We start from the raw sequence: 13,153 nt of genomic DNA on the forward strand, positions 1-13,153 counted from the left end.
GAGTGTTAACCCCTTATCACTTTTGCACCTGGCTGGGCTTCTGTGTTCCCATTCAGCATTTATGTCAATTCTGCTCAGCAATAAGTGCCTGCACCTTTTGGCATCAGAGAATGGCTAGAGAAGAGGCTGGAAATGACAGGATATCTGTTGGAATTTTAAAATTCAAGATGAACTCTTTTGTGAAAAACGTTGAGAGTTCAAAATTAACCAGCTTCCATTCCAATTCTCTTCCAATTTCTTTAAAATGTGAGTACCACGGCATTGTATCAAACTTTTCATATTATCTGTTCATTCTGCTTTATTGGAAAAGAAGAAAGTCCTTTATTGGGAAACCTGTCCCTAAACTGGAGCTGATTTTAAGCAAGTAACCAGGTCACGATTGCTTCACTGTTTCCTTTCATCTGTGTCTTTCATACTTCAGCAAGACTCCTCATCCTTTCCAAATTTCATCTTTAGATGAAATAAAAGACAATATGAAGTAAACTGTGAAAGATCTTTAAATCTACAGTTTTACAATAGCCACCTCTGCCTTCCATCCCTTCTCCAAAAGCTGGGCAGAGCAGGTAGCTCTAGTTTCCTGTTAATATGACCCTGATGATCCCCTTGGCTGGTTTGTGACTTCTGTACTTCATCTTGTCTACAGCTTGGTAGGAAATGTGTTGTATAAGAGGTTGTGTTTTACAAGCTGAGGAGTTTTGGGTGACCTCAGGAGTTCTAGAGATTTTTTACAGGCAGATAGGGCAGCTGCCCCCGCTCTTCCTCCTCTGCATCTCTGTGGGATGCAGGAGGTGCATCCTTGGTTTGCTTAATTCAGAGGAAGGGCTTCAGGCTACGCCTCTCATCAGGCATGCAACCTGCCTCTTGGAATATCACTTGGTGTCTGTATTTCTGGATGTTTAGCTCTCAGTCCAACATGGAGCAACTTGAGCAGTTCAGAGATGGGCAGCAGGATGTAGTGGTTGCCAGCATGCTCACCTGGCTCACAGAGAGCAAAGTTTTGGTCCTTCCCCCACACCAGCAGGAGCAGGACTTCAGCCTTGCTTTCAAACCTCTATGATCTTAGACACAAGTATTTGCTCTGGCTGTTTGGGATGTAAGCTGCAGCCTCCTTTTCTCTGTGCCTGCAAATCACCTGTGCTAAAACTGTACACACATCTTGCCGACTTTGGAGGGAGGAAATAATACTATTCCTTTAAAAATATTGTCCATCACTGATTAACACCCTGTTTTCCCCCTTGTTTTGTTTCTGTTCAGGTTGTCAGCTGCTGGATGCTGGGGGGTGTCACATAGGAGCTATTTGCCCACACATTGGAACAGCCCAGCCCTTATCCTGCTAGTGTGCAAACGGTATGTTAATTAACACAAATAACCATGTAGCTGTGCCTTCTTGCTAATTAAGGTTCAGTTTGCCAAAGATATGATCATGTTATATAAGAACAAAATTGGGTTCATTACTTGCATGCCCTAGTTTACCCCATAGCTGATAGTGCCTTGCTATATCTAGAAGATAACATTCCTAATTTGCTCCTCTCCTAGTGTTTGTGCTCCTTCCCAATCCCTCACACTGAGAAAATTCTGACTGAAATGAATGCAAGTTTTCCTGAATTAGGAGTGACAGCATATTTGCCATTTTTAGCCTAGAAGTAGCACAGTTTTGGAGATGGAGTAGTAAACCAGTAAATAGGATAGAGGTAACATTGCCTTCGCTTTCTTCTCAACATGTGTTTTTTCCTTACTTGGTGTTACTGAGTCTGAGAGTGCCATTTCTCAGTCTGCACATTTCTTTCTTTTAAGGCTTGGAAACCTTGTTCTGTCCTCGAAGCTGTATTGTCCATCACCATATGGGATAAGGTAATTATTAGCCATATAAATTTTCATTTTATAGGACAGTTCTAATTCTAGAGGCCAACAGTTACCATGGTAGATCTCATTTCTCTCACAGTTTTATAGCTGACTGCATAGGAGTGTAAATTATTGCTGTTTCTCCTGTGGTAGTATTTTGTAGACCCAGATTTGGAGGAGTCACAGTTATTGGGCACTATGCAAACTTATCAGAAGATAATGCTCTTCTATGAATGACTTAGAACATTATAAGGTATAAACAAGGACAGTGCATTTGTATATTTTTATGCATTCAGAAATTGATTGAATTCTCCCTACTTGTCCTTTAGCCTGTTCTTAATTAGCTATGATTATCGTAAAAGAAATGTATAGACATGGAGATCAAAATATTTTCTAAAATGGAAGCCAGAAAGGTTTGATTGTGAATTTTGCTTTCTTGTTTTGATTCCTTTTCTTGCAATGTCAACATTTTTGCAGCTATCAGTATCATCATTGTATTGCTCATAATTACTTCTGAGGAAGAGCATAAATACTCACTCTTTCTATTCAGGCTATTAAAATTGCTTTAAGAATCATCCTCTTTTTGAAAATTGTACCAAATTCAGCTCTTTTTGTAGACGATGATAAAAACTTTCCAGCTCTCCTTGTACCCCAGAACAGCAGGACAAGATAGGTAATAGCATTTTAATGAAGTCGTGTTCTTGTTCCCCAAGTGACCTGGTCTTGTTGACCAACAAGAAGTCCAGAGGAGGTCTAATTCCCCCTGTTGTCCTTGATGATGAGTTACCAGCCTCTTATGTACTATATATATTTTTTATTTTACCTGAAGTGTATTTACAGTCTGATACCAAAGCATCTTTTAGGGCTATATGTAAGCACACAGTGGAGGATACTAGTAAGGTTTGCCCCCTCCACTCCTCACTAGTTCTTTCACTTTGAAGGCAGAGCCTTACAGAGATGTGTCTTCAACCTTCAGGTGATGTTTAGCACCTCATGTGTTTGGTCCCTGGTCAAGTAGGCAGGGAAGAAGGGCCGAAGGAGGTTGAGCGCTGTCGCTGCAGACAGCTGAGCCGGGAGTTCGTCAAAGCCACTCCACCTAGTGGCAGGCACTTGGCACGGTTGGTCTGGCAGTGCCCACCAACAGCTGCTGGATGATGGCAGAAGGGTCTAAAGTGGTGCTCAGCTCTGATTCTGGTCGGGTCTTCAAGATAAAAGATACTTGAAGTTTTTCTCTGTTGTTTAATTCTTATCCGCAATCATAATGCAGTACTTGCTGTGAATTGCTGCATGCAGTTGTGGAAGTACATGAAAAATTTTGAGTGCCAGTGTCAGTGAAGCCTCTCCTTCACATTTAATCAATGTTTCAGTTTTTTAAAAGCTGTTTTAAAATGAGTGAGATAGTTGGGCTCATTTATGGAAGGAACGAAGCTGAGAGCTTTGAAAACTCAGAGAAGTTGGAAGAGTGGATTCTGGCAGGGCAGGAGAGTTCTTGGCAGAACAGGAAGGCTTTTCCCTCATGCTCTCTGCCCATGATGGGAGCTTTCTGCAGCGCACAGCTGTCACTCCAGCCCCAGGGAGAGAGGATGAACCTGTGTGGAGGACACTTCTTCCCTGTGGAAGCTCTGAGAGGCCAGAGGGGCTCCTGGAACATTTCATGTGGAGATGGTCATGGCTCTTGGGCAGGATGGGTTTGGGTTGTGTTGAAGCCAGCTGCAAAGAGCAGTGTGGCTGCGTGGTGTGGGGTGCCTGTTTTCATGGGTGCTGCCTGCTCACCACTCCAGGTTTGGACAGAAATGGTCAGAGCCAAAATGTGTGGGGCACTGGCATTGCTTCTGTCACTGTCTTTTCTTTCTGTGTCAAATCGTGCAGCACCTCTGTCCTGATATCTGCAGTGCCAAAGATCCAGTCTTGCATCACAGCTATGGAAAACCTCGCTGGTCTCTTCAGTGCATTTTAGTAGTGAGCTTATACTGGGATAAGCTAGTATCTTAATCAAAATAAATGAATTTCCTGTAAAGTGTAATTCCAGATCAGGCAAATGGTTGTTTTACTGCAACTTTAATAAAAATCAACTGCAGCTTGAATAGTTGCATGCACGCATACTGCTAGAAATTTCCAATTAGGATATTCCCAGCAGCAAACAAAACCAAAATTAATGTTAGCAGCATCCCCCAAAGCCTAAACTACACTACTAATGAACTCCCAAGTACTCTCAAAGAAAACTCTCTTTGCAGAGACAATAAGGCGAAAATTACTGTAATAATCTCAATGTAAAAATACAGAGAAAAAAAAATCATTGACATTCAAAGTAAGACTTGCCTCTCCTGATCCCATTAACCATGTTGTTAGCATAGCATATGCATGCATAGTGATATTGTCACATAACTCACTGCCACCTTCAAAAGAGCACACAAGAATTCGTGTTCTTTCATTTGTATTTCAAATAAAGGTAGGGGTTGCATGGCACCTAATTCTGAGAAAGTCTGTACTTGACATGACTCCAGCAGGGATCAGCTACCTCATAACAATTTGTTTGTCTGTCTAGCAGAAGTGCTCAGTTGAATACAATTTATGAAGCTTTCCTCAGACATAATCTTCTTGACATGGGGCTGTGGCTTTACTCATTAAAATGGTTCTCTTCTGTCAAAAATAAGCTTTAATAGCAGAGGATACCACAGCAATCTTTACATATTTATAGAACTACTTTTTTATTTAATATTTTTGGGTAGTTTTCAAATTAATAACACATTCTTCATTTCTGCTTGTAAAATGGTGTTACAATGCCAAGCTTAAAGTTGCCAGGCTTCGCCCAAAGCAGATTTATCAGCAGAGTCATCTTTGCAGTGTATAACATGTGCAAATTCTCTAGGAACAGCTATAAAACAGAAAAGTACCTTCCATATTAGATGATTGCTGTTCATTTTTAATGTATGCTTCAGTGACATTTCCCTCCTTCAGTGCTCACGCCCTCAAAATTAAATTCCTTAATACTGTCTGTCTGTCTAATAATTGTTATTTGCTGAGCAAACTGTGTCTGCAAAAGCTGACTCAGCCAGTATATTTTGTATGTTGTGACTATCCTGGTAAGGGTTGTTTGTACTCATACTTTCTTGCAGCATTGAAGTTGTAGTGTCCTCTGGAGGTCTAAGTTCATGTATTCCCTTTAACACTCAATGTCCAGGCCTGCTTAATAAAAGGCAAAACTTGAAAGAGCTATGGAAAAATTTTTGAGTGTTCACATGCTATAAGGGCAGTATAAATATATCATCAGCAGTGATCTGTGCTTCTTTGGAAATGCTCATGATTTCACATATTTTTTGAGTACTGCTATTGTTGTAGAGAGGTGTTCTTTTCTTCTTTCCTATGGTTTTCACGGGAAAAGAGAACAGTGGTACCTACTGTGCATGTCTTCTCTTTAGGGGCTGAGGTGATCAGTACTCTGATTTCGGCAGATAAACTCTTGTAGCCTTTCTGACCATTTATTGTCAGTTGTGTAAAGTGAACAGGTTAGGTCAGTACAAGCCTATGTACTGGCATCTAGGATTTCTTGACTGCAACAATTTCCTCCATACTAAAAACAAGAAGAAGCTTGGTTTGTTCCTGTTGCTGATTAATCATCGAGATGTCCCATAGCAGATGTAGAATATTTGTAGCACACAAAAGGAGTGATTCTGGCTCTTATTTGTATTCAGATCACTCTCATCCATTGAGGTGGTGGAAGGGGGCCCTAAAGCAGATGTTCAATCCATATTCAAGGCATTTTCTATCAGCAAAGTAATATAAAGCAGTACAGCATAACAAGAGCTGTAAGACTTGTCTTATATGGTGATACCTGCTCAGGTGTGATGTGGTCCTCTCCCAAGAGAAGTCTGCCCAGGAGTTGTTTCCCACAGCTAGTCACCATCTGTGAGCAAAGGCTGTACTGGGGAGATCTCAGAGACCAGTGCCTACTTGGGGACCTTCTGCTGGGTCTCCGCGGGTTTGGAGGGGACAGAATATTTCTGAGGGTGTCCCCAGGGATACAAGGAATGTTACAATGCTTCTTGCAGAAGCAGTAGCTCCTGGTTCCTTTTGCCTGGAATTTTGGCCACTGCTTAAACTTTGTGCCATGTTTATCTAGGCAAACTTGAACTGCCCTGACTGAGGCTTCTGGTGTGTACAGAGCAGATCACTGATTCTCTCACTGATTTAGCACAGCTGTCACCTTTCCTGAAACTGTGAACAGAGCTGGATAACAGCTGGCTAACCCACCTCCCTCATATTGCTCAAACATCCCAGTACCTTAGTTTGCTTAGCAGAAGGAAGGAATAGAGTAATCTTTGTATATGAGTGTAATAAGCTGTATATTTATTGATCAAGTACCTTGCTAATAAATTTGCAGTAGCAAATTCAGGATGTTAATAGACCTCAGATTGCTGTAGCAGGATAATAAGAATATAAAGGCATACTGGGTGAACTGTGAAATATGGAGCGCATGGCTCTGTCCCTGTTACCTCTCTGTTGTTCAAAACCCTCAGTGCCTTTTGAAAGAAAAACAAAGAAGGTGGTGACTCAGCTTAGTGCTGCTCCTACAGTGGCACTTGGTATTATCTAAATGAAGCAAGCCCAAGGAATATTGGTCTGCAAGGTGCTTTGCAATCAGAAGCTGAGAAAAATATATTTCTGGTGGAGCAGCTCATAAGGTTTTGATGAGAAATGAAAATTTCTTTCCTGTGAAACACTCAATTCCCTGTGTCTCTGTTTTTCACGTCGCTTCTTAGCATAATTCAGTTTTAGTGAAATCCAGGTGATTTCTCTCTAAGTGCTCAACCCACCCTGATTTCCCACAGTGGCGAAGTTAGACCTGCACTGAATACCAGAGAAGGGTTGGTTGTGTTTGACACAGTTCAGCTAAGTTGTCTGAGGAGTTTGTCTCCCTGTTTATGTTAATGAAGTCTGATCTTTTCCCCATATAGGACTTCCTCTGATGCATTTTTCCATCCCCATGTATCTCTGAAACCAACAAGACTGGGGTTATGAAGTCAATTCTAGATGGCCTCGCAGATACAACTTTCCGAACAATCACGACAGATCTCCTTTACGTGGGCTCCAACGATATCCAGTACGAAGACATGAAGGGCGACATGGCATCCAAGCTGGGGTACTACCCCCAGAAGTTCCCTCTTTCTTCCTTCAGGGGTGATCCTTTCCAAGAAAAAATGACTGGAGGAGATGATTCCCTGTTGAGCATTATTCCCTCAGAGCAGGTGAACATCACAGAGTTTTACAACAAGTCCCTGTCCACTTTTAAGGATAATGAGGAGAATATACAGTGCGGGGAGAACTTTATGGATATGGAGTGTTTTATGATCCTGAACCCCAGCCAGCAGCTGGCCATCGCCGTGCTGTCGCTCACCCTGGGCACCTTCACAGTGCTAGAGAACCTCCTCGTCCTGTGCGTCATCCTCCACTCCCGAAGCCTCCGGTGTAGACCCTCCTACCATTTCATCGGCAGCCTGGCTGTGGCCGACCTCCTGGGCAGCGTGATTTTTGTCTACAGTTTTGTGGATTTCCATGTTTTCCACCGGAAGGATAGCCCCAACGTCTTCTTGTTCAAACTGGGTGGAGTTACAGCCTCCTTCACCGCCTCTGTAGGTAGCCTTTTCCTCACGGCAATAGACCGGTACATCTCTATACACAGGCCGCTAGCTTACAAAAGGATTGTTACCCGACCAAAGGCTGTCGTAGCATTTTGTGTGATGTGGACCATCGCTATCGTAATAGCCGTTCTTCCTCTGCTCGGCTGGAACTGCAAAAAGCTCAACTCTGTTTGTTCGGACATATTCCCTCTCATCGATGAGACATACCTGATGTTCTGGATCGGGGTCACCAGCGTCCTCTTGTTGTTCATTGTCTATGCCTACATGTACATTCTGTGGAAGGCTCACAGCCACGCTGTTCGCATGTTGCAGCGAGGCACGCAGAAAAGCATAATCGTTCAGTCGACGGAGGATGGTAAGGTACAGATCACTAGGCCTGATCAAACTCGTATGGACATCAGGTTAGCCAAAACCTTGGTCCTTATCCTAGTTGTTTTAATCATATGCTGGGGCCCTCTCCTTGCCATCATGGTGTACGATGTCTTTGGGAAAATGAACAAGCTCATCAAGACTATCTTTGCCTTCTGTAGCATGCTCTGTTTGCTGAATTCAACAGTGAATCCCATCATCTACGCTCTGAGGAGCAAGGACTTGCGACACGCCTTCCGCAGCATGTTCCCCACCTGCGAAGGGACGGCGCAGCCCCTGGATAACAGCATGGAGTCTGACTGCCAGCACAAACACGCCAACAACGCGGGGAACGTGCACAGGGCTGCCGAGAGCTGCATTAAGAGCACAGTTAAGATTGCCAAAGTTACCATGTCTGTCTCCACAGACACAACTGCTGAAGCGTTGTAAGTCAGAGACTTCTCAGTGTTGTGAAAAAGGAGTTTTAAGTTTTAAAAAAAATAAAAATTTAAAAAATCAACAACAAAGAAAACCAAACCCATGGCTTAACGTGTTTGTACACTCCTGTAATATTTTTTGGTTTGTCGTTGTAAACTGAGCGATGATTGTGTTAAGAGCATTACCATCAGCCAGTTCTTCAGGTTTTACAATTAGGGATTCTAGCTAAATTTTCACAAGTTTTTCTCAAAAGGTGTTTACTGAATAATAATGTTTCCTGAAAGAGGACAGAGAAAATACCAGATTAGCAATCGTTACTTTGGGGGTGTGAAGAAGAATTGTGAAACCTAATTGAAAAATAACACATCCTAAACCAATACCATCCAATAAGAAAAAAAGCCTTGTAATCATGCTGTTCATTTCAATGTGAAACGTATTTCTTGTCTGTAAGTAATAGGAGTTTCTGAATTTTTCCAAAAGCAGCAGTGCTGAGTTTAGAGGTTTTGTAAAACGTGTCGTGTCCCGTGAATTGTGTGCTGTTTTATTATGTGTTATTGATATTTGTCTGATTAAACAAAGTGATAAGGTAGAATTCCGTGGAAATAACGTGAAACGTGATATGTAAACCCCATTGAAAACACTTACTGTATTTGAAGAATTCCTATGAGACATTTTGGAAATTTTACACTTTTAGTGGTCTTCTGTGGACTTAGAGGAGAGGCTTTGTGTTCTTCTACTAAAATTATTTCCCCACCACCTTTTACTTTCATATGCATATGAGACTAACAGCAACAGAGGAATAGAGGAGGAATGTGAGAAAGGAATGCACTGGTTCAGACTTTTAAATACCACTGCGTTTATACAGAAGGATTTTTGGTTGCACAGACTACTGCCCTACTCTTGAGTGTTGCCTGAATACGAGTACTGAAAAGCAAAAGGTCCTGGATATTTGGCTCCTTTAATGGGCATCTGGTTTTAAGCCATGTGCTGGTGTTGGACCACTGAAGACAGCATGTGTCAGACTCAATGTGTGATGTTATCACTGTGCAGTCAATGTATACTTGAAGTGTGTCACATTCCTGTATCCCAGGTCGAAGCAGATTCAGAGCCTGAGATGCCAAACTCTCGTCTTCACTAAAAGAGGAGGAAATATTGTCAGACTTAGACATTTTCTTATTGTGTGAGCGTGTATATAAATAAATATCTCTGTGTGTGTACGTGTGTGTGTGCGTGTGTGTGTGTGTAAGTATTCTAACCAGTGTGAGTCATGGTAGCATAGCTAAGATAGGACACTTTGACCAAATGTAACTGTATTTCTTGTTGCACGCTTTGCACACGAATTCTGTTTCTAAAATTGAGTTCTTCCAATTGATTACTGGTGAAAGTACCGTATTAAGAACATCTTGATCCACGCTGAAGCGTGTATCCATGTGCTAGAGGAAGCAACCTTTCAGTTGCACTTGAGAATAAAGGGAAATGAGAGGTAGAGAGCATGGAATGAGCCCGCACTGACAAATGCTGCAGCTGTTGATGGTGTTCCTGAAGACTGAGAAAGCCAGGACTAAACTGTAGTTTGTTTTAAGGTTGTGAGTATTCCAATCTGATAGCTTTCATTGAGGTGCATCTCTCTGAAGCCACTGACAAGGTTTGACACTACCAGGAGGAAGTTACTGAAGGAAAATAGTGACTCCCATCCATAGTGGGACAGTTTCTGCAGCCTGGGACTGTAACAAGGAACATGCTACCAGATAGCCTTTGCAGCATGGATGTTCAGTGATTCTGTTCTGAATCATAAGGTTTGCTACACTGCTGCCATGGTTTTTCTGACTGTTTCCTCACCCTGCTGTCTGATTTCTACCAAAAGAGCAGAAAATGCAGCTTAGTCCTTTAGCTGCCTGGCACTTACTGCAGCAGGGGTGACTTTCTCCATGGCACAGGGCAAGTGGAGCCAAATCCAGACTGCCCTGCCACCCATGCTTGTGCTTAAGTAGGGAGAGAGAGGGGGCGACAGCCCCGGGTCTCTGGCTCCCTTGGTGCAGGCCAGAGCAGCCAGCTGAACACACACCCAGCTCCTTTCAGCCAGTGGCTCTGTGGGGGTGCACATGGCTCCAGGTTTAGGCTTGGTGAGGGATGGCATGTTTTAAAGATAAGATTGGACCAGGTGAGGTGCTGAGCAACAGCTGGAAGAGACAGGGATACTCACCCACCTCCCCTAGAGCTTACATGTGTGATGGGACAGGGCACCTCACTCTCAAGGGGCCCACTGCAGTCAGCCAAAACCAGTGGATTGCAGAGGATTCCCCAAGGATGTAAAGTCCTTCTGAAAGACCTTTCTTATATCTAGGTCTAGTCCATCCTAAAGCAGTCCTCTTGGAGGAGTGGGGGAAAGCCCATTTGAAATGTTAAGGGTATTTTAAGAGCCATTTTTGAAACTGTCTTCTTGTGAATTAAATGCAAACTTTGTGGAATTTTGTTGTGCATTCAAGTTCTAAATTTTACGATAAATCATGGGACAATGGGGCTGTCTTGGCACTTAACTTGGTGCTTACTGATATAATAAGAAATAGCATCCTGTGAAATGTTATCGTCTATCATCAGTATCTTCATTTGCATAATGAGTTTTTCTAAAGCTCTGGGAACTGCATCGGTTCACTTAGAACCATTTATTAAAGAGTTGGCAACAATTTCCTTACATGTTGCACACTAAGTAGAACTATTCTTTCATGAGAAAAATCTGCTGCCGTTCCAAGATAAGCTGTACTTATACTTCAGCTTTAGATATTCCTAATTTGCAGTTGGCTACCTTCACTTAGTGATAGCACAGCCAAATACTGTGTTCCACAGCCACCCACACCACCATAATGATCATCATCATCATCATCCACCCACCCACCACCTCTAGTTGCAGTTATGTGTGTATGTACCAACTCCAAGTGTCACGTATCTACTGAGAAAACCATCTATGTCACATGTGTGCAGAGTTAGATTCTCGACAGTCTAATTGCATATTTGTATGATACAATCTCCTCAGTGCTGTGCAATCACTGTCCACATCTTGCACTGGCCTTTCGATGGAAATTTTAGTGTGTCTGTTGTGAGATAGACAGCGCATTCTACCTGCTGTTATTGGGCTGAATGTATGTAAATAAGTGATTTAAAAAAAAAAAGTCATCTGTACAAGCAGTGGCCTAAAAAGTCTGTATTTGTGGACTAGGAAAATTGTTGAAGTTGCTGTGACATCTCAGATACTACCTTTGAATAAACTGTTTACAGGGTCTCTTGGGATGCTGTTTCACAGTGAAAGGAAATTTTTTTCTTGTGATAATATGAGGTAAAGAAATCAGATTACCTGAGATTTTTATTTCCAGTGTTTCGAAGTGGAGAACATAACTCTTTATTGTCTGTAAATCTAACATTATTACTTCCTCTTAGAAGAATATTGTATCATTAGATGTTTGTTTGAGCTGGTAACATTCTTGCAAATGTTGCAATATTTTTCATTAGCAACCTGTATAATAGTTTGTACACAAGTACTGTTCAGATTGTCATTAAAAGTAGCTTTGACCATTTACTTACCAGTAGCAGAATAGTATTTCTGTAAGGTTTCCAGTGTATTCCTGCCATATCATATTTTATTTCTATAATGTAATTAAACTGTTATTTATTCAAGGAGAAAGAGTATTCCTTTGTTTTTTTGTTTTCCAAATTTTGAGATAACTGAGGGAAGCAACGCGATGATGCTGCCTCATCCCACGAACTGGTGCTCTACGTTTTGTTTATAAGTTTGTCTGTCAGATTCTGAAACAACTGCTTAAACAACTTGACAACAGGTTGTCAAGCTTTGTGGGTTTTAATTGTACGTTGATGTGTTTGAAGGAGGAGGTAGATCATATATTTTATATTTGTGTATCCAGTACTATGGAGACGAGAGAAATGACAGTTCAAACTGCATCTCCTGTTTCATTATGTAGGCAATTTCCCCTTTCCTCAGTATTAGCCAAAATGCAATAAATTCCTTTTGCCTTCCTCAGATGCCTGTTAGCTCAAAGATGTCACATTAAAACAAACCTGTGTACTTCAGAAAAACAAAACACAAAAGAACAGAAGAAAGGAATACAAATTAAAATAGTGCTGCCAGCAGCAGTGATGACCTAAATTAGTTATTGGGGGTTGCAAATGTAATCAAAGATTTGAGACAAACAAAGAGTTAGTCTAGTTTTGGCGTGTGCCAGTGGGGACAGAGTTGATGGGTGTAGGGAGTGGATGATGAAGTGGCCCAGGAGGGATTCATTGAAGCTGTGCAGAGAGAGCAGGCTCAGCCGTGCCACTGCCTATGAATCACATTAAAGTGCTCCCACTGCTGCTCATCCACATATGAAAGGAAGGGTTGAAAAAGCCCACTAAATGCTGTAGAAAGGTCCCTGCCTATTTCAGAGGATCAGTTTTCCATATGACTTAATCTCAGATTCACGTTACTCGGGCAATTTTCCTTCTTCACATCTGTGGTTTGAAAACATCCTTAGGGGATAAAATGAGCATGTCACAGAATCAGGAATCAGTTAGGTTGGAAAAGTCCTCTAGGATCATCAAGTCCAAACATGAACCTCACACTGCCAAGGCTTGTGATCATGGTTATGTCACAATATTTTTACTTTTAAAAATTGGGTCAGTGGTGAATTGAGAAAGTCTTGGCAAAGCAAAAGCAACTAGAAATAAAATATTAGCTCTTAATCTAATCTTTTACTGCACAGTACATTTAAATTAAAGCTGAATACTTCTGCAAAAAGCTGTCACTTTCAAAGCAGCCGGGAGACAATTCCCTCTGTATTTCCATGGTCATTGGAAAAACAAGGGTTATGCTGCCACAAACCTACAGCTCCTCTTGA

At 41.8% G+C, this 13,153-nt stretch overlaps 1 protein-coding gene across 1 annotated transcript; it reads left to right on the top strand.

The window, feature by feature from the left end:
* Positions 1-1,265: 1,265 nt before the first annotated feature.
* On the top strand, positions 1,266-12,297 carry CNR1 (cannabinoid receptor 1). Its single transcript, XM_039729450.1, has 3 exons — positions 1,266-1,347; positions 1,795-1,851; positions 6,798-12,297. The coding sequence occupies exon 3, from the start codon at positions 6,858-6,860 to the stop codon at positions 8,277-8,279; it is 1,422 nt and encodes a 473-aa protein (XP_039585384.1). The 5' UTR covers positions 1,266-1,347; positions 1,795-1,851; positions 6,798-6,857; the 3' UTR covers positions 8,280-12,297.
* The last annotated feature ends 856 nt before the right edge of the window (positions 12,298-13,153 follow it).

Source organism: Passer montanus, unplaced genomic scaffold (genome assembly GCF_014805655.1).
Source record: "Passer montanus isolate IOZ18808 unplaced genomic scaffold, ASM1480565v1 scaffold11, whole genome shotgun sequence".
NCBI classification, from domain to species: Eukaryota; Metazoa; Chordata; class Aves; order Passeriformes; family Passeridae; genus Passer; species Passer montanus.